This window comes from Elephantulus edwardii, unplaced genomic scaffold (assembly GCF_000299155.1).
Source record: "Elephantulus edwardii isolate Elephantulus edwardi_28Jun2011 unplaced genomic scaffold, EleEdw1.0 scaffold00074, whole genome shotgun sequence".
Taxonomy (NCBI): domain Eukaryota; kingdom Metazoa; phylum Chordata; class Mammalia; order Macroscelidea; family Macroscelididae; genus Elephantulus; species Elephantulus edwardii.
The window spans coordinates 2,232,655-2,253,400 of NW_006399824.1; the positions used below are offsets into that span (position 1 = coordinate 2,232,655).

A 20,746-nucleotide genomic window follows, 5' to 3' on the forward strand; every position below is an offset into this window, starting at 1 on the left:
AACTGAGGCCTCACAGGTTACATACTAGAAGGTCATCTTTAAGATCTAGTACTATGAAATAGGTAGAAGTGGCTGGCACTTTGCCTACTGTAGGTAGTATAGGGTTAGGAACCACAGGATGTAAAAACACAACTACGTCATTTATTGTTCTCAAGTCCTAGACCAACTTCCATTTGTTGGTGAGTGTGTGGGTGTGTGTAAAGAGGTCTGGAGGCTTAGGGGTAAACAATTGTGCTGTCAATTTGACACACCAGTGGAAAAGCATTCAATATCACAGCAAACCCAAGTTACCTCAGTACAGCAAACTGACAGACCAGTGCTATAGAAGAATGTTCATACGAAACACAATTAATACAATTATATATACATATATACACACACACACAATTAATACAATTATATAAACATATCTATATCTTAAAGCCAACTTGGGATAAACTCATGTAATCGTAGCCAAACACCCTGAGGGAAGGAGTTGCTAGTCTGATGGCCTCTGGACCATAATCTCAGGGGACATCAAGGTCAACTGACACAAAGGAAATGTCCACTGAGAACTTATTCTGCATCCTACTGTGGTGAGAAGCCACTAGGTCTTAAAAGATTTCCAGCAGCCATCCAGTGTGCAACTATTGACCTCTTCCTGTCCAGAACAAAGAAGAAGAAAACCAAAACCATGTGGAATTCATCCAAAAGACTAAGAGGCACCCATGCTTCCACTTCTATGACCCGGAGACCAGAAGAACTAGGTGGTGCCGACCTCACGCTGCTGACTGTGCTAAAAAGGAGTCGCAGAGAAGACCCGGATAGAGTTGGTAAAAAATGTACAACAAAATTCAAAATCTTGAAAATGGCCACATTTACTGGTCTGATAGAGATGGGAAGAATCCCAAATTATACCTCAAAGCTAGAACAAAACATGCCTCTGTGTCTTAGTTTATAGTTAAATAGTAATCAGGCCTACAGGTGAGCCACAACCCCTCTCCTTATAGTAATAAACCACATACAATGGCAGAAGCAGTATTTGTCCAGGCACACAACTCAGAGGGCGGGAAGGTGTGGAATACAAGGACTGGTAGAAAGGCGACACTGTGGTTATTGTCATTCATGTGTATGGATGGTTAAACAGAATGTCAAGTAGTGTTGCAAATGCGAATCACAACACAAAGGAAAAAAGGAGAGATTTTGTCTGAAAAAGCTGACAGGAAACTTTGCACCTCCAAAAATAGCAAATCTCTGGAATCCAAATGAAAGCAAGCATATGTATCTAAGAATAACTCAGAAATTTGTAGAGGAATGCTGAATAAACTAGGAAACGAGGGTGGTAACTGACTAAGGACACAAAGAGTCTATGAACAGTACTGCTACCTTCTACAAGGGTAAAACTTTAAAAACAGTGTAGTCATTGGCAGCTGGCCAGCACACCCTCAGGCTGCCTGACGAGGACATCCTCCTCCCTGGAGGCCCTCTCAAGACTGCCGTGGGCTTCTTGGGGGTCATGTTCATGGAAGTTGACAGACAGCTGGGCTGGAGCAGGAAGTCTAAACCAGTAATTAAGGCTCCAGCTGTAATCCTGACTGTCACTCAGAACCCAGAAGCTATGTGACCTCTGACACAGTGCTGATCCTCTGTGGACTCTCTGATTTTATTTCTCTGCAAAAAAGAGAGAACCACTGTTATAACGCAACAAACCATTGTTGACTATCAAATGAGGGCAGATGTCATGGTTTGAATCGTGTCACCAAGAAAACACATGTAGTAAATCCTAGAATCTATGCCCCTTGTTATAATCCTATTTGGGATTGAGATTAGTGCACTTTATGTTCTCAGTCAAATCTCCTTTGAGATATAAAAGAGGTTAAAAAAAAAACAAAACACACGCGAGAAAGCAGAGATGCCAAGGCACACGAAGGTCGCCCAGGAACAAAAGCTCAACAGAGGAAGGATCTCCCTCCAGAGTTGACAGAGTTTCTCTCCGTGGTGTCCACACCTTGAATTCAGGTTTCCTCCTAAACCGTAAGGAAATAAATTTCTGTTTGTTAAAGCCATCCACTTGTGGTAATGCTATCTCAACAGCTCTAGATTACTAATAGAATTTGAGTGAATGAAGAACAGTATGAAACACAGTGCATACAATATTTGTAAGCAAACCAATGTAAAATAAAAAAAATAACAAAATACTACATCAATAATACTAATAAAAGTAACCTTAAACTGGGAAGAAAAAAAAACACCAACAAATAAACAAAACACCACAACAAAAAAACTAACCCCCCCCCCCCCAAAAATCAACAGGCTTTGGTATGTAAAGGTTGGGGTACTGCTCTAGCAGACAGCTAAAATATGGAAGCAGTTTTGGAATTGGGCTGAAGCTAGAAGCACTTTAAAATGTCTAAATAAAAAGAGCTCTCGTGGCCTAATGTTAAGAAGTTGGTCTGCAATCCCTAACACATGCAGCTCGAATCTACCAGATGCTTTGTGGGAGAAGGATGACAATCTTCTCCTGTGTGATTAACTTAACTACCCCTGAAAACATTTTGGAGCATCACTGGAGGTTGGTTCCGACTTGATGGTACACAACAACAACAAGAAAAGTGCAGAAAGGGAGGTCTGGTGAGTGAGGAGTCATGCTGCCAACCGAGAGAGGAGATGTTGCATTCTCCTAGCTACTTCCTTCTGGAAAAGGGGGCTGTAGGTTCCAGGGTGAAGCTCTTCTCTCACTATTCCAAAGGGCCCCTTTGGCAATAGGAAACACATAGACTATTGTGGGGATGGATTTTGGAATTTAGATGCACTGCTATCAATTGTGCTTAGGGATACAGGTATTATTTTAACATAGAACTGTAGCAGCCTAGAAGACACAAATTTAACTAACAAGTTAAAAATACATGGGTGAAAAATTAAAAGCAATAATATTCCAATCAGATGTTCTAACAATGGCAGAAACCAAGTTACAGAGGGAAGAGAGTTTTTAAAATAAAAGGCTTATAACTGGGAATGCCTAGCACAGGAGCCCACAGAGAGCCTCTTTTCTTGTACATATGCTTAGTAGTCCATTCTAGGCTATTTTTTCCTTCCTTTTTAATTGATCATATAAGGAAGGGTTTGGCTAACTCTCTAAATTGAGGAATCTCTATCTTGCAATACCCTGTCATCTTTAAAAATTACTGGGGAAGATAGGCTGTATAGCGTTTCAACTCAACCTGGGGAGGGCTTTCTACTGTTATATGCCAAAATGAATCTCAAGAAATGAACTTTAGGGAGGCAAACTTGAGCTTTTTCTTTAGACACTTTAAAACCTTCTTTGCCTAAAAAGTCTAATGTGCTTTCAAGTATCCTGAACTGAGGCCTCACAGGTTACATACTAGAAGGTCATCTTTAAGATCTAGTACTATGAAATAGGTAGAAGTGGCTGGCACTTTGCCTACTGTAGGTAGTATAGGGTTAGGAACCACAGGATGTAAAAACACAACTACGTCATTTATTGTTCTCAAGTCCTAGACCAACTTCCATTTGTTGTTGTTGTTGTTGTTGTTATGTGCCGTCAAGTCGTTTCCGACTCATAGCGACCCTATGCACAACAGCCCTAAACCCTGCTCTATTCTGCGCCAACTGCACTGCCTCTGACACACCCATCCTGATCACCCCAGTCACCAAATCAATCCATCTCATAGAGGGTCTTCCCCTCCTGCGCTGTCCCTCCACCCTCCCAAGCATGATGTCCCTCTCCAAGGACCCGTCCCTCCTGGCAACATGTCCAAAGTATGTCAGACAAAGCCCCAGAATCCGTGCCTCCAAGGAGTAGCTTGGTTTAATCCTCTCCAAGATGAATCTGTTTGTTTTCCTGGCAGTCCATGGTACATTCAGTACTCTTCTCCAGTACCACAGCTCAAAGGCATCAACTCTCCTTCTGTCCTCCCAAGTCATTGTCCAACTCTCTGATGCATAACAAGTGATTGCAAGGACCATGGCCTGTATCAGGCGCACCTTAGTCTCCAGAGAGACACCGCTGCTCCTGAGTACTTTAGAGAGGCCCCTAACAGCAGACTGTCCCATCGCAATACGCTTTTTGATTTCCTGACTGCTGGTGCCAAGAGTGTTGACTGTGGAGCCAAGCAAACTGAAGCTGTGAACAATCTCAATCTCTTCGCCATCCATCCTGACGCTGCCAATTGGTCCAGTAGTGAAAATCTTTGTCTTCTTGACATTGAGCCTCAGTCCATACTGAAGGCTGCAGTCCTTGACCCTCCGCAGCAAGTGCATGAGGTCCTCCTCAGTTTCAGCAAGCAGGGTTGTGTCATCTGCACAACGCAGATTGTTAATAGATCTTCCACCAATCCTGATGCCACAATTCTCCTCATAGAGCCCAGCCTTCCAGATAATCTGCTCTGCATACATGTTGAAAAGGTATGGAGACAGGATGCATCCCTGGCGTACACCCTTCCCAATTTTGAACCATGCAGTGTTACCCTGCTCTGTTCTGACGACTGCCTCTTGGTCCAAGTATAGGTTTCGCATTAGCACAATTAAATGTTCTGAGATTCCCATTCTTCTCAGAGTCAGCCACAGTTTGTTATGATCCACACAGTCAAATGCCTTTGCATAATCAATTAAACACAGATAGACATTCTTCTGGTATTCTCTGCTTTCAGCCAAGATCCATCTAACATCAGCAACAATATCCCTAGTACCACGACCCCTTCTAAACCCAGCCTGGACTTTCGGCAGTTCTCTGCTGATGTGCTGTTCTAATAGTTTTTGGATAATCTTCAGTAGAATCTTGCTTGCATGTGAAATCAATGACACTGTTCTGTAGTTTCCACACTCAGTTGGGTCACCTTTCTTTGGAATGGGAACAAATATAGATCTCTTCCAGTCAGTTGGCCAAGTGGTTGTTCTCCAGATTTCTTGGCACAACTTGGTGAGCACATCCAGGGCAACATCTGTTATCTGAAATACTTCAATTGGTATACCATCTATTCCTGGGGCCTTATTTTTTGCTATTTCCTTCAAAGCAGCTTGAACTTCTTCCTTCATCACCATAGGCTCTTGCTCATATGTTATTTCTTTAAATTCCTCTGTATCTGCCACTTCCATTTACTATTGGGTTTTTTACAGCAAATATAGGAATGTTATAAGGAGAAGTCATTTCAGTAATTAAACCAGTTTCTTTTAATCGTCTAATTATAGGGGCCAGACCTCTCCAGCCTTCAGGAGATATTTTATATTGTCTCTGTTTTGGATAATCTATTTCAAGCTTAACAGCTACTTTAATAGGATTTACATTCACTGCCTGTGTAGGCAACCCAAAGGCCCAATCCTTTGGGGCTATATCTCTAAATTCTGGAGGTAATGACAGAGAATAGCAAAGGACAGGCTGACAAAGGAGATCAATCAGAACTGGTCTTGACAAAGACTGTGGCAATATAACAATAGAAACCAATCCTCAAGGAATGAGGGCTATATGGCAATAAAAACAGACTCTCAAAGAATGTAGCAAGACAACAGACTGGGACAAGATAAAAGAGACAAAGGAGATGGCCAGAAGTCACCATACATCCATTAGAAAGAGTGTACTAATCAGCTGTTCAAACCCTACTCCCAGCTAACAAAAGATATATAAACCCTTTTGTAAGATGTGTCAGATGTCAAAATGGGCAGTGCAAAATGCAAACACAACTTAAAGATCTAAATACAAACTAAAGATAAGGGAATAGCTAAAAAAATCTCTTCAGGAAATTAAGCCTGTGACTGATGGAGCTAACCAATTAACACTGCACAAAATGCAGATGGAAGGGGACAGAAAGAATCAAAGGCGAGGAAGGTGACTTCCTCTTGGAATTCTTCAGAAAGAGACATATCCTAGAAGCGCTGTTATCCTCCAAGAACAGAACAGAAACATCCTTGGAACAGCATGGAGACAGAACTGCTGACCTGTACTGGGCAAGGAAATCAGAACTGAGTCTGTCTCAAAGGGTGAAGCCTTGACCTCTGGGTCTCAAAGGGTGGGGCTATAACCTCTAGGGGCTAAAAGGGTAAGATCATTGCCTCCTAGATTTCAAAGTCAGAAAGTCACCAATTTAGTTCTGGGGTGTGAAGCTTCCACTCATTGTGGCCAAGAGGATGGGCTGGTGTCCAAAGCTTAAGTGGCCAAAGGGCCAAAGAATGGGATCTTCTGGGGCCATGAAGACAGAGTCCACACACAGACTAGGAGAAGGTGAGGGACCAGTTGTCATTCCAGAGGACGTGACTATTTCCATTTGGCTTAAAGTGCAGAGAATGGCTTTCTGACTTTGAGAACTAATGTAAATTCTTCTGCTAGATTCTGGGTTTGCTTTTATGTCTGTCATTCCCTTTTATCTTCCACTTTCCTCCGTTTGTAATGGAAATATCTACTTTGTATCTGTTTCACCACTGTACACATCATTTACAATCTAGATTTCACAGGTTCAGTAATGAAGAGAAATTTTTTCCAGGATGGAATGCAACCTACTCATAATATATTTGCATTAGATAATGCAAAAGAAGAAATTTTAGACATGGAATTGATTTAACACTTCCGGGATAATGTGCTGGAGTGAATGGATTTTGCACGTGACAAGAAAAGGAATTTTGAGGGACAAAAAGGTAGAACATTATGGACTGAACTATGTCCCTACAAAATGTGTTGCAAATCCTAACTTCTATATACCTGTGGTCTGGAACTCTGGTACCTAGCAGGTAAGAAACTGTGTTGCCAACCCAAAGCTCTTCATTCAAATCCACCAGCTGCTCTGTGGAAGAAAGACAGGAAATCTCCTCCCATGCAATTTATAGCCTCTGAAAACCCACCAGAGGGGTTGGCTATGAGTTAGTTCTGACTCAAAAGCATTGAGTTAATTTAGTTAATTATAGCAGTAGTTAAAATCCCATTTGGGGATGGGCTACCTTTGTTATGTTAACAAGACAAGATGCTTTTGGGGCCAGTTTTGATTCAATTTCTTTGGAGATATAAAAGAGATTTAAATAAGTACAACACAAAGAGAATGCAGAAATAGAGTAGATGCCTACCCACACGGAAATTACTCAGCAACAGTGGTTCAAGAGACAAGCATCTCTCTCTAGAGCTGTCTTCTCCTGGATCCCACACTCTGAATTCAGATTTGTAGCCCTATAGAAATGATGTTCATTATAGAACAGAGTTCAGGTCTTTTATGCAGAGCTTACTCTGAGTCATATTCGACTCAACAACACTTAACCACTGCTAAATGAGACTAGTGCTGTTATATCTGGAGGAACACTCTTCTACTTTGCACATCACTCTTTGTCAATTTGCTTTATGAAGTAACCTGGGTTTGCCATGATGTTGAACCTTGTGCCAGAGGGATATCAAATACCATAATGGTTTCCCAGTGTAGACAATGTGTGGTGGAGCTCTCAGTTGTAAAACAGTTTGGGAAGCAGGAGTGGCATCCACTTGCTAAACCATATGCCTCTGGAAACTCTGTGAACTTGGATAAACAATGATAGCTATGGAAAGGCATTAGGTCTTTTGTTCATAGAGTTGTGATGAGTCAACCTCGACCTGACAGCAATCAACCACAACACACCGAACTGTGAGAGAATTCATTTGTTAATGCTTCCCACTTGAGGTTATTCTGTTATAAGAACACTAGATAAAACATAATAAAAAAATAACTGCATGTAATAAACAATAACTATTTTATTAAATAACTGATGAAAAACATTTTCCTTCCTTCCTCAGGAAGCAGCTGAAAAAAAATCAACATTCAGAGTCCCAAGTCAAGTCTCAAAGGTAGCATAGGGAGAGGTTCTAAGTAACTTGATTTCCCATGCCTACATCATATTATTTTTAAAAAATGTTAGTAAGATACAAGGTAACAGAGAACTGTTCTTCAATAGGTAGGACAAATTTCAAGTCAGCTCTTAGCCTTCAGCAATGCCCAGAATCAATCAGAAAGTTTCAAGTACCTCTTTACTCACCTACCTAAGTAAGTAAAACAGTTCCTTACAAATGTTTACAGATCATAGATCTGATTTCTGCCATCCTGATACACTGCTATTGACTGCTGTGGTTACAGTCTTAGCAAAGCACTTAGAATTTTAGGATGCCTGCATTCTGGCTGCTATAAGGGAGACAGGGGACACATCCTCCATAGGAGTTTCACATTAGCCCACAATTCCCTCCTTGTCTGAAAACAGAATTTCTATTTGCTTCAATTGTCTCAAAGGCTCAATCTATTCCTTTTTTTAGATCCATCTATTAGAAGGCATTTCAAAAGAGTGAATTTAAAATGTCTTTGGAAAAAGACTACAGAGAATCGGGTCTCCCCAATACTGAGTGTAAATAGATCACAACACAAATTTAGACTCCAAAGAGTTCCAGAGGATTACGACTTTAATTTGGGAATAAACTACCACAAACAGTGTTTTACAGTTCTAAGCTCAACCGCTGATGGGGCCTTTTTAATACTAAAAGAGATCTGAGATTTCTCTACAGAGAAATTATTGTTTTAAATAAAGGGCATTTCACATCTAACAAGTCCCAGACTACTTCTTAATTCAAGAAGGAAATTTTCAGAGCCATCTCTAGTGTTCATTTTATAGGATAGATAGATAGATAGATAACTTAGTATTTTTCGGTTTTACCTGGATGGAATAATTCTTAACTCATGCGTGCCACGATTCAGACAATGAAAAACTACAACAGGTAAAATCGTCCAATGGAAGAGATGCCCTAAGAACACGGCCACACCCACTTCTAGCAGCTTAAGGGGCAGGGATTCCTAGAGCGAGGGAAGCTGAACCACAGGATTTCTAAAGGCCACTGGGCAATTAAGATTCTAAGGCTACTACTGGAACCAAACCGCTCTGAGCTTGCCAAAGGCCTCTGAGTCAAATGCTGTTACTATCAGTGGGAACAGTCCTCTTCTCTGTCAGTCCCAATCTGGGACTTACTTAAGACTGCTCCAAACACTAACCCGACCTAATTCCTGTCACTTCAGCTGATATTCTCCCTCTATTCCTCCCGATCCACCTGCCACCTGTTCCAACTCGGCTGTGTGAACACAAGGCCACTAACTCATGAAATCACCCCGCTTCCCTATGTCTCTCATTTTCAGGTGGGTTTGAGCAATGGGAGGATCCCTCCGGAAGGAGGGAGGAGGGTGAGAAGAGAAGGAGCAGCCTGCTGCATCTCTTCCCTTGACCCGCTTTCTGTTGCCAAGACAAGAAGACTAGCTGGACCAGGACTCTCCACAACAGAGACAATGCCAGCTAAGCTGTCCCTGGGCCGAAGTCACTTCTCCACCTTGCCCCTCAGGCCTGGAGGTGATAATGGTTCTCTGCTGCTGCAGCACTGAGGTGTTCCTTCACCTGCCCAGCCTTTGCCAATATCCCTTCACTCCTCACCCACACTCTTGAAGTAGGGGAAAGTCAATGGATCTTTCCTACAAACCACTGGCAGCCTTCCATGTCTTTCTCCTGAGGGGGCTCCAATCTCCCCTTTTCCCACAACAGGAGGTTTCCTCTCAGTAACTGGGTTCTATATATTGACACACGTGAACCAAAGGCTGCAAACCAATTCCCTGTAGAAAATTTCTTAATCCCAGACTGATTTCCAGTTGTGTCACCAGTATGTGCAAACTGTGTGTAATATTAGATTGGACAAAAAATCTAATTAAGAAAGTAAATGTTACTAAAAACTCCTAACACAAAACCAGGCAAACCAGGAGGATTTAGAGCTTATTTACAACTCTCCTGTGCAGTCTCCCAAGGCAAAAGAAGTCCTACTTTTTGTGAGGGTTCTGCTTCACTTAAAAGGCTGAAACAGTGCCAAACAGAGTCCCCCCACTATAGCCACTCAAATGTTAACTTTTTAAGCATTTCCTCTGTCTCACGTGCATCCGCTGTTTTCCAGCTAATTTACAAACAGGTCAGGAGGCTGACAGAACAGAAACAAGCTTTCAGAGTAGATCCTTCACTTTCTCACTCGATTCCCATTTAAACATTTGGAAAGCCATGAGTCCCTAAAATAAACCAAAAAACTCAAGGTTCAAAGATAAAGTTCTCAGACCCAGATAGAAGACTGTACTACACACTCTCCAATTTATTTTCTAAAGCAGTTATGTGCCATTGAGTCACCTGAGACTCAAAGTGACTCTATCTATGTACAATAGCTCTGAACCCTGCTCTATCCTGAGCCAGTATTGCTGTCGCCAACATACCTACCCCAATATCCAAGTTACAGTGTCAATCCATCTCATCCACATCTTCCTCTCCTGCACTAGGCTTCGTTTAAGAAAATAAATATCATAAATAACAATTGATCAAATTCCCAGGAAAGACTCACCCCCCACACCTGGGAATCCACCAAGTACAAGGATATCCAGTTATCGATGTTCAGGCAGCCTAAACAATGGTTTCTCAACCTCAGCTGCACTGCCGTCCCAGGCTAGATGATTTTTTGTGGTAGGGTTGTGTGCATAAGGCTGTGTGCTGGCGTCCTAGACTTCTACCCACTCAATACGGCTGCTATCTCTGCAGGTGTGAGAACCAAAACTCTCTCCACTGCCAGGAACCCCCACACATGTTAAGCAAAACTGCTTCATGGGTATTCAAGGTCGTGACCTTTCAGACCCTAACTGCTAGTTTCCTGGAGTTCTTCAAACCACGGGCACAACTCCCTACGACGAGCCCACCAGGGCTCCCTTCTTCCCTAAAAGCTAACAGTATCTGGCAACTTGGCAAGTGAGACGACTCCTTGACAATCCAGAGGTATAGAGAGAGTTTGAAAGGATGATTGCCCACGTGGAGAAAGACTGCAAAACTGCCTGCCTTGAATTCCCTCTGAAAGCTTTGCAATTCCCATTGGATGCCTACAGCTCACTCATTTTAGTCTCTGAGAGAAACAGGTGGAAAGTATTGCAAAGACTATCATCATAATCATAGACACAATATTTAACATTTCAATGTCGTGCCCTAACCAACGTAAAGGAAAACAAGAAGATTCCATGGTAGACAAAGTTTTTCAGACAAGGCTATACTAGAAGACAAAAGGGCCGTGTACACCCATTTCCAACCGCCTCCCCGTTCCCTCTCCCCAAATGCTGGGCCCTTCAAGTCACAATGCCAAACAACAGCTGTCCCTTCCATGTGGGAACCTGAAGACACACCAACTGGGGCTGAAAGGAGCCCCACCAACTGAGTGCTGTGCAGCCTAAGGCAAATCACTTGCCTCCAACTTACTCTTTATCTATTTCCACCCCACCTCCAGGTTAGGAGTTAAAAAAAAAAATTGCCATCCTTGGAACCATGGAGCAATTCTCCTCTGCCATATCATCACTGTAAGTCCCAATGAGTAACACCAGCAGTGGTGGGAAAGGAGAACATCGACATATTTTTATAAAGGCTTTTATAAAATGTGAATAATTATATTAGGGTATTTATTCCTGTACTTAACACATGTGCTCAATAAATGGTAGCTATCTGGAGAAGAGTGTTGCATATACCAGGGACTGCTAGGAGAACAAACAGGTTTGTCCTGGAAAGGGTTAAACCAGGCTGCTCCTTGGAAACTTCATCTGATATACTTTGGGCATGTTGCAAGGAGGGACCAGTCCTTGGAGAGGGACGTCATGCTTGGGAGGGTGGAAGGACAGTGCAGGATAGGAAGACCCCCGACCGATGAGATGGATTGATTCAGTGACTGGGGAAATGGGAGTAGGTGTGTCAGAGGCGGTGAGATTGGCACAGGACAGAGCAGGGTTTAAGGCTCTTGTACATAGGGTTGTAATAACAACAACATCAGATCTATGCTGATCTTCTTATATGTTATATTGTTTCCCCACCTTCTTTCCCAACAGAATGGAAACCTAAAAAGGATTCATCATGCACAACATAAATGGCATCACTGAACTTTTAGAACAGTTCCTAGTTCTAATGTTCTATGAAATGCTGCTATGCATGGAGGGTACTTTTCATTCCTTTGGGCCTTTTCTTTCCAGTTAGAAGACAAAGAACATATCTTAAAATCATAAAATACTTGGAGGCAGACTTTGACCTCTGACCATTCTGGTTTAGTGTCCCACTAAACACCTACCACAGCACAGTTCAAGGAAGGGATGACAAAATTGTTCCAGTGCCAACACCTCATGTAATAAGTATGCTGTTTTCAAAAAGTGATGATTTTCAAGGGCTAATCATATCTATGTGAATTAGTTACTGATAGCAGCTACTATAATAACACTCCTAAACAAGTCGAGATTACAAGGTAAGTAAGCGAAAGTTGGGGTGGCTATAAATTCAAAACAAAACCAACTCCAAAGTTAATATGCTGAATAAAAGCAAATTGTTCCATTAAAGGGAACAGATAGGCCCAAAAACTACTAATTGTATCTCTGTATACTGACATAGAGAATCTATATTTGAAATACATATACTTATCCATATCTAACCCAAAGGTACCAGTTTGAATCCAGCAGCTGATTTGCAGGAAAAAGATGGGCTCTCTCCTTTCAGGCAATTCACAGCCCCTGAAAACACACTGGAAGGTTGGTGATGTGACGGAAATTATTTTTTGGGGAGAAGTAGATGAGGAAAGGTGCTTTCTTTTGCTTAGTTTCAGTTTTTTCTAATATAAACACATACTGCTCTTTTCTCTCTCTCTTTTTTACACCTACTGAAATACCCCAGGCGCCAGCAGCAAGTCAAGGTCAGAGTCCCAGCAACCCTCAGTCAGGTTTCCAAGGCTTTCAGAGGTAGTTAATCACATGGCTGGAGACCACCCACCCTTCTTCAGCAGAGTAACCAGTGGCCTTGAACCACTTGCCTTGGAGACTGCAGTGCAGCTTCTTGCTACCAGACCACCAGAGCTCGCACTAGGAATTAAAAATTCCATCCGGCTATTCGTTACCTTAGGGAGCTCGTGTGGCTTGGTGGTAAAAGAGCTGTACTGCAAACCCAAGGGCACGCTGTTCATATCCACCAGCAGTTCCATGGGGAGAAAGGTAAACCATCTCCTCCTGTGCAATTTCCTGCCTCTGAGAATCTGCTGGAGGGTCAGCCATGAGTCATTCCAACTGGACTGGATGACAGTTGACAACAACAATTTACCTACTGAGAATCCAAGAAGCCTGGGTAAGAAACGCTTTTAGTCAACTTCTTCACTAGGATGGGTGTATAACTAAGTATCCATTTCTCACAAGTTAAAATCACCATTGCTCCCCACCTCAAACAAGAAGTAATCACAAGTTCTTTTACCTCTCTTTTCATTTCTCCTGCAGACCTTTTAAGATATGTCACAACAGGAAACAAACAATAATTATGTGAAAACTTCACTATCGTTGTTGTTAATATGCCTTCAAGTCAGAACCAATTAACGGCTGATCCTCCAGCGGGTTTTCGAAGGCTGGAAATCGCAAAGGAGGATCTCTCTGAGCATTTGGTGGATTCTAACTGCCTGCCCCAGGGTTGGTGGTGTAACACTTATCTACTAGGCCACCAGTTTTTGCTAATCTCCCAGTGACACCAATCAATTCTGTGGGATGGTTAGAGATGGACAGGTGTATTTAAATTACCTAGTGGCAAGAAGCTGTGCTGCAGTCCCAAAGGCTCAAGGTTCGAGGCTACCAGCTGCTTTGTGGGAGAAGGATGTGCAATCTCCTGTGCTATTAACTGCCTCTGAAAACCCGCTAGAGGGTCAGCTGTGGTTCCAACCAATCTAGACTCGGAAATTAGGCAACAACAATCAACAATCTTGCACAAAAATATTACCAAACTCATAAAACCACTTATAAAACTAAACTTAGAAACTAAACTTTTACCTTTTTTCTATACCACTATCTAAAAGCTGTGGGGCTTGCTAGAACTATGACAGATCTCCATGACATCACTGATATCCCAAAAATAAAATGTGTTTTATTAGTAAACATTCATCTGTTGATAACCTTTCTCCCTGATCAGTGAAAGAATTAAAACAAAAAAAAAAAAAACAAAACCCAACCAAAATCCATCAAAGAAGGATTTCCAGAAGACCAGAAAGCAATGTCCACCAAAGCAGCCATCTTGGCCCAACAAAAACCCAGATTCAGAGTTCAATTCAATAAATACTTGTCCACTACAGAGAGATGATGTGAAACCATCTCATTTAGTACATACAGATGAAGACAAATGCTTCTTCAACTCTAGACAAGAGATGAGGTCTACTTTTCAGGCAGACATAGCTCGAATCTGGAAAACACTTATCAATTGAAAAGACAAATCGAAAATAAAATTACTAAAAAGATCTACATATGTTGGTGCATCGTGGCGAAAGTTCTGCTGCCCCAGAGCAAGTCTCAAGCACAGAGTCCACACTCTCAGTTTCTTTGGATCAAAAGAAATCCGAAGAGACAGGGGCTTTGTGGCGAGGAGGAGGTCGGGGAAGGACTCACCAACATCAGAAGGTCTGTGGTAGGCATCTTCCTCTTCCTGCCTTCCTCTGTAAAAGGGAACCAGGTTTGTTTACTTCGAAAGCTTTAAACTGTCGGGTCAGCCCGCCTTGATCCGCCAGAGCAGTCAAGAAATGGTTCTCAGCCTCCTTTGAGGGCTCAGATTTCACGCTCAGCTCTCACACCCCACCCCAGGCCAACCAGTCGGCGAATCGGGATCTGGCCAGACCCGTGCTTCCCGCCCACAGACGACCAAGCGAATCAAAGGCCCAGGATCCCACAGAGCTCGCCACTCAGGTGGACACCGGGGGACACGCCCGGCCCGCCCCCGGCCCCGGGCCCAGAAGCCCGGCCCTTTCAACCTGCGCTGCCCACAGGCGGGCGTGGAGGCAGCAGGTCCCAGCAGCCGGCGGCCACCATCGGAGTCCCTTCGGAGATCATCCCTCCCTCCATCTAACCCTAAAGTTGGGAAGAATCTCAGCTGACACCACCCCACACTCCCTGCACCCCCTCTGCCTCCCTCCACTCCGCCTCATTCCTCCCGAGAGCTTGTCCCCCCCGCCCCGAGACCTCTGCTCTGCACCAGCTCTTCTCTCAGTCACGCCCCCACCTGTCAGGTCGCAGCCCCTGCTCCCCACCCCGATCCCGACCCCTTTCCCAATCGGGCCCCGCCCCCCTTCCCGATCCTTCCCAGACTCAGCGTGGATCCCCGATCACGCTGCCCTTTACCCCCACCCCCGTCCCTCCTTTCCATTCCCCAGGCTGACGCTGCCCCCCGACTTCGCCACATCCTCTCCGACCTGACACCGCGTCCTCTTCCGCGGTCTTCGCCTTCCTTCGTCCCCGCTGTCCAGCTCAGAATCGGCTCTTCTTCTTTAGCTCGCAATCTGCTCTTTTCGCCCCGTGACCCCGTCCACTTCCACCTTCCCACACCGGAACCACCTTCCCCTCTTCCCGGCTTCGGCCACTCTCCAGCCGGCTGGGCTCCACCTCCCGCACCTCTCACGCGCGACCGGCTCACGCGCCTCGGACTCGAGCTCCCCCTGCCGCACGGTCGCGCCAGCCGAGATTGCAGATCCAGCAGCGGCGGCGGCGCGGCCCCGCCCCGCCCGGAAACAGCTCCAGCGGCGCCGGCTCTGCGCTCTGAGCGCTCGGCGTGCGCGGCCCCGCCGTCGGTCACGCGCACGTCCGGACCCCACTGCGAGGCCCAGGCTACACGCCTGACCCGCAGGGTTTGCGCGCCTCCTGCTGGCGGGATGCGGGCGGGTCGCTGTGGCCCTGGGCAGGTGCGGGGGCACGGGGGTGGCCAAGCCCTCCCGGGGAAGTTCAAAACCTACCTCCTAAAGAGATGGGGCTATTTTGGGAGGAAGACTGCTACAATAGGGAGAACACTACAATGGCTTAGGGAGAAAGCATTTTTTTTCTTAAATTTATTTTATTTCATTATTTTTTGTGTGTACCGTCAAATCGGATCTGACTGCTACAGGAGGAAATTGTCCCCGTCTCCAGCAGAGCATCTGGTGGATTCAAACCGATCACCTCTGGGATTGCAGTGCAGCTTCTTGCCACTAGGCCACCAGAGCTCGCCAGAAAGCATTTTTTTTAATTAGCCTATTTTTTAACACAATTTTTGTGTTACCCCTCAAAGATTGATTCTGTGTATTCTTTGATTCTGTGATTGATTGATTCCTTTCTTAGCTTTTTTTATATTCCTTATCAACGAGCTCTAGTGGCTTAGTGGTAAGAAAGTATGCTGCCAGTGCAAAGGCATGCGGTTCAAATCCACCACTAGGTAGTTCTTGAAGCGAAAGATAAGTCTTCTCCTCCCATGAGATTTACTGCCTCTGAAAACTTGCTGGAGGGTCAGCTACGGGTCAGTTCCAATTCGATGGTACATAGCGACAACAGATACCTTACTAGCGTTAGCGCAATGCACTACTATCCCAAACAAGGTGCCTCACTGGCATGTAGAACTCACCAGCTCCTCCTGTGCAATTTACAGCCTCTGAAAACCCTAAGGAAGGTCAGGGAGTTGGTTCCAAATAGACCACAGTGACAGTTTTACATCACTCCACTTAATTTGTTCTAGTTTCATTCATACTGTGCAATATTTTTACGAATTCTTCCTTTTTTTTTTATAGTGATGCTCCATAGTGCATTTTTTTATAGTGATGACTCGACGGTGCATAACAATAACAACAACAATACTCCTTTGTGTGATCATAGCAGGTTCTTTAACCAAGTGCCCTGGTTCCTGTTTCCAACTCATTGCTATTATAAACAGTGCTGGGGAAAAAATAAATAAATAAACAGTGCCGCAATAATCGTGTGTGAGTAGGTTTATGATGCCATCCTTATTTCTTTCTGATATAATAGTGGAATTATTGGATCACATAGTATTTGTTTTCCCAACTTTATAAGGAAATGCCATACTGTGTTCTGTAGAGATTGCACCATTTTACATTCCCACCAACAATGAATTAGGAATTCTAATCCCTCCACATCCTCACTGGCATTTGTTATTTAATGTCTTATTCAGTACATTTGTTATTTAATGTCTTATTTAGTATATTGCTATTTTTGTTGGGGTGCGATGATATCTTGTTATTGTTTTAATTTATATCTCTCAAAGCTATTGATCTTGAGCATTTTTTCATGTGTTTGTTGATCATCTGACCACCTTCTTTGGTGAAGTGTCTAATTATGTCCTTTAATAACTTTGTCAACAACTATGCAAGATACTGTACCTTGTCACAAACTACACAAAGCCTCATTTATGTCCTGACTTCCCCAGATCAGATGAGTCCCATCATCTCCAATTTATGAATCTGAACACTTGTTCTCCAAGTTGTTAAGTGATGGGTTACAAGTGCTTGGAAGTTCAAACTCATCCAAAGGTGTTTTAAAAGACAGGCTTGGCAATTTGCTTCTGAAAAGTCAGAGTCCTAGGGATCCTATAAGCACAGTTCTACTCTGTAACATCTAGAATAACTATGATGGGAGCTCTGGTAGCCTAGTGGTAAGAAGTTGTGCTGCCAACTCAAAGAATACCAGTTCAAATCTAACAGTTGCTCTGCAGGAGAAAGATGGACAGTCTCCTCCCATGTAATTCACAGCCTTAGAAAAAATCTGCTGGAGGGTCTAGCTTTGAGTCCAAACGCGAGTTAAATTGGTTCTAACTCAGCAGCACATAAAAACAACACCACAGAGAAACTATGAGTCGGAAGCAACTTAACGACAACAAAGCCCACAGGGGGAAAGTCACTTGACCCAGGAAAAGCAAACTGAGATCCCAAAGACATGCAAGAGAGGATTGGAGTTAACATGGGAAGCAAAGGCTTCAGAGTTTGTACTTTGAACATCTAAAATGTACTCCTTGCTAATTAGAACTAAATGATGTTAGAAGCTCCAGTGGTCTATTGATAAGGAGTTGTTCTGCCAACCCAAAGGCCAGCGATTCTAATCCACCAATTGCTGTTCAAGAGAAAAATTAGCAATCTCCTCCTGTGAGAGATACAGAATCTGAAAACCAGCTGGAGGGTCAGCTGAGTCTGTTCCAGCTGGACAGGACATACCAACAAAAAAGGATGCTAGAGTTAACCCTTGGAAGCAGGAGTGGTATCCACTTCCATAATAGCTTGCCTCTGGAAACCCTATGAATCTGGAGAGAGAACGGAAGTTATACAGGAGGTGTCCAGGACTTTTGTTCATAGGATCGCCATGTCGCCTGTGACTTGACGGCACTTAACAACAACACCACCAACAGCATAGAAAGAGCAGTGGGCTTAGTGGAGGGAAAGCCATGCTCCCAAGCCAAATGTGGATGACTCTACTTCGCGGCCCTCAGGCCTGCCTTTAATTGTATTTGGTGAAACATTTTTCTAGGTCGTATAGCCCTGGTCTGTCCACTTGCTGTACAGAGGTAACTCGTGGTTGCTGTGAAGCCGAATACTGTTACACTGATGAGTCAAACGTGATAATGGTTACCCATGGTGGACAGTGTTTGGTGAAGCTCCCTAATGAAAACAAGCTTGGAAGCAGGAGTGGCATCCACTTCCATAATAGCTTGCCTCTGGAAACCCTATGAACCTGGAGAGAGGACGGAAGTTATATAGGAGGTGTCCAGGACTTTCATAGGGTCGCTATGAGTCACCTGTGACTCAACGGCACTTAACAACAACACAGCAACAGAGCTAACCCACCCATCCATAGTCATTGTTATCAAGCCAGTTCCAACTCCTAGTGGCCATGTTGGCAGGCAGAGGAGAATTGACCACAGATTCTCTTTCCCATTTTATTATTTTTTAAAGCATTTTTAAGCTTTTGGCTGTGATTTGAGATGGCTTTCCATTCAACTAATAGACATTATGTTTATGACATTGAATGCAATATCCACCTTGTAACCACTTTCCCAACTTCCTCCTGAAAGATTCTGGAATGAAGCTAAGAACCACGCCAAGGTAGAGGTAAGTAGTACTGGGGGCTAGGTTTAGGGGGGCTTATATGGGGTTTTAGCAAGTATATTTTGGGGGATTGTGAGATGAGTTGACATTGCTCATTGGTGCATAATGTTTCTTGTTTTGGAAAATGTCCTGATACGGGAATTTCTGAATTCTGGTTCTGGGGAATGTCCTGACATAGTATTTTCTGAGTTTTGGTTTCGGAAAATTTCCTGACATAGGGATTTCTGAGTTGGGCTTCAACCTCCATTTTCCTTTTTAGCCTAACATTCCCGCCTTTGTGGTGATGGGGGTGATGAGGTCTTCTGGCTTTTTCCTGCTGGATAAGGGCATAGTGGGGTTTAAGGGAAATGTGTATGTTATCCTGTCTAATTTAGAGGGAGCGGTTTTACTGATGGTTTTGTTAGTATATGAACGAAACTGCTTCTGCAAACAATTAGTAAAAAAATTTGAGTAATCCTGTCCCGCAGGTTAATGCAAGAATGAATAATAGTATTAGAAGTACAAAGGGCAGTAAGCCATCCCACCATTGAAGAGAGGGTATGATGGAGAGGAAAGTATACGGGTTAAGGACTACTGGATGTACTGGTTGTACGAAATTATTGATATCTTAGAGATCTTGAACGAGGTGGTATGAGCCATCTGGTTTCTTTACTGAAAGTATAGGAATGTTGTAAGGAGAATGAGTGGCAATTAAAATATTGGTTTTAAGGAACTCAGTTATAGTGGGTTTCAGCCCTTGGAGATGTCCTATACTGATAGGGTACTGGGGAATGCATGGGAAGGAGGTTTGGTCCTTTACTTTAATATGAATAGGAGTGTGATGTGTAGCTACTGATGGGTTAGAGATATCCCAAATTATAGGATCAAATTGATGGGGTGGCAGGGGGAAAATGGAGATGGGGGGAGAACTTTCTTTAGGAGTTAAGCATAGAAGAAAAAGTTGTATTTAACTAGGGCTGGGGATGAAGGTGAGATTCACATAAGCTTTAAATTTGCTTAAAATATCTCAGCCTAGTAGAGGAGTGGGACATTTCGGTATTATGAGGAATTGATGAGTGAACTGTATATTTTGAAATAAATATAATAAGGGAAGAATAAAGCTTGGGCTGTTAATTTTTCTTTTTACTCTCACTATATTGGTTTGGGACAGAATTGAAGGCCATATTTGTAGAATTTGATTGAGAGGGCCTCTGGTCAAAAATAGGTCATGTTTTATATGCTGAGTGAAATAGAACAGCCTTGACTGAGGTCCAGTCTTTGGGGCGGGGGTGATAATCCAATCTGTAGTGGATGGTCGGGTGCATACCTAGCAGGAGGACCACAGTGGGTCCTCTTGGAAAAGCAGTAAGGCAGAACTAGTACTGATAGAGAGGATGGATTCGGAGAGAGTTTCAGTGATCATTATGGCAAAGATGATGAGGAACAGAGATCTCATATTTAGAGGAGGAAGAATAGGCAGAAAATAAAAAAAGATGCTTGGTCAAGGGTAAAGTCTTGAAGAGAATCCTGTAGCCAAAGATTAGTGGTATGGAAAAGTAACTGATCTATAATGTGGAGGGGGTTCCTAGGATTAAGTTCTGTGATCCAGTTAGTAATGAAAATGAAGGAAAGACTGGAGAAGCTAGTTAGGATTGGATTGTGCTGGAGTCTGGTTTTAAAGATAACTTGCTTCTGTATGTATTTAAAGAACAGATATCATATGCTGACAATTTGGATATTTGTTGAGGAACTGCTCTAATACATAACAGGGTACTCAACAATTGTTGTTGTTGTTGTTATGTGCCGTCGAGTCGCCTGCGACTCATAGCAACCCTATGTACAATAGCCCTAAACTCCGCTCTGTCCTGTGCCAATCGC

General features: G+C 43.4%; 2 protein-coding genes across 2 annotated transcripts in view; one reads left to right on the top strand and one right to left on the bottom strand.

Moving 5' to 3' along the window:
• Positions 1-12,994, bottom strand: part of SGPL1 (sphingosine-1-phosphate lyase 1) — a 95,258-nt gene extending 82,264 nt beyond the window's left edge. The window contains exon 1 of the mRNA XM_006889039.1: positions 12,911-12,994. Within this exon, the coding sequence (XP_006889101.1) occupies positions 12,911-12,994 (84 nt within the window). The remainder of the gene's footprint in view (positions 1-12,910) is intronic.
• Positions 12,993-20,746, top strand: part of TBATA (thymus, brain and testes associated) — a 77,584-nt gene continuing 69,830 nt past the window's right edge. Inside the window, exons 1-4 of the mRNA XM_006889040.1 lie at positions 12,993-13,004; positions 14,675-14,890; positions 15,188-15,712; positions 19,149-19,240. Coding sequence (XP_006889102.1) covers positions 12,993-13,004; positions 14,675-14,890; positions 15,188-15,712; positions 19,149-19,240 — 845 coding nt within the window. The remainder of the gene's footprint in view (positions 13,005-14,674; positions 14,891-15,187; positions 15,713-19,148; positions 19,241-20,746) is intronic.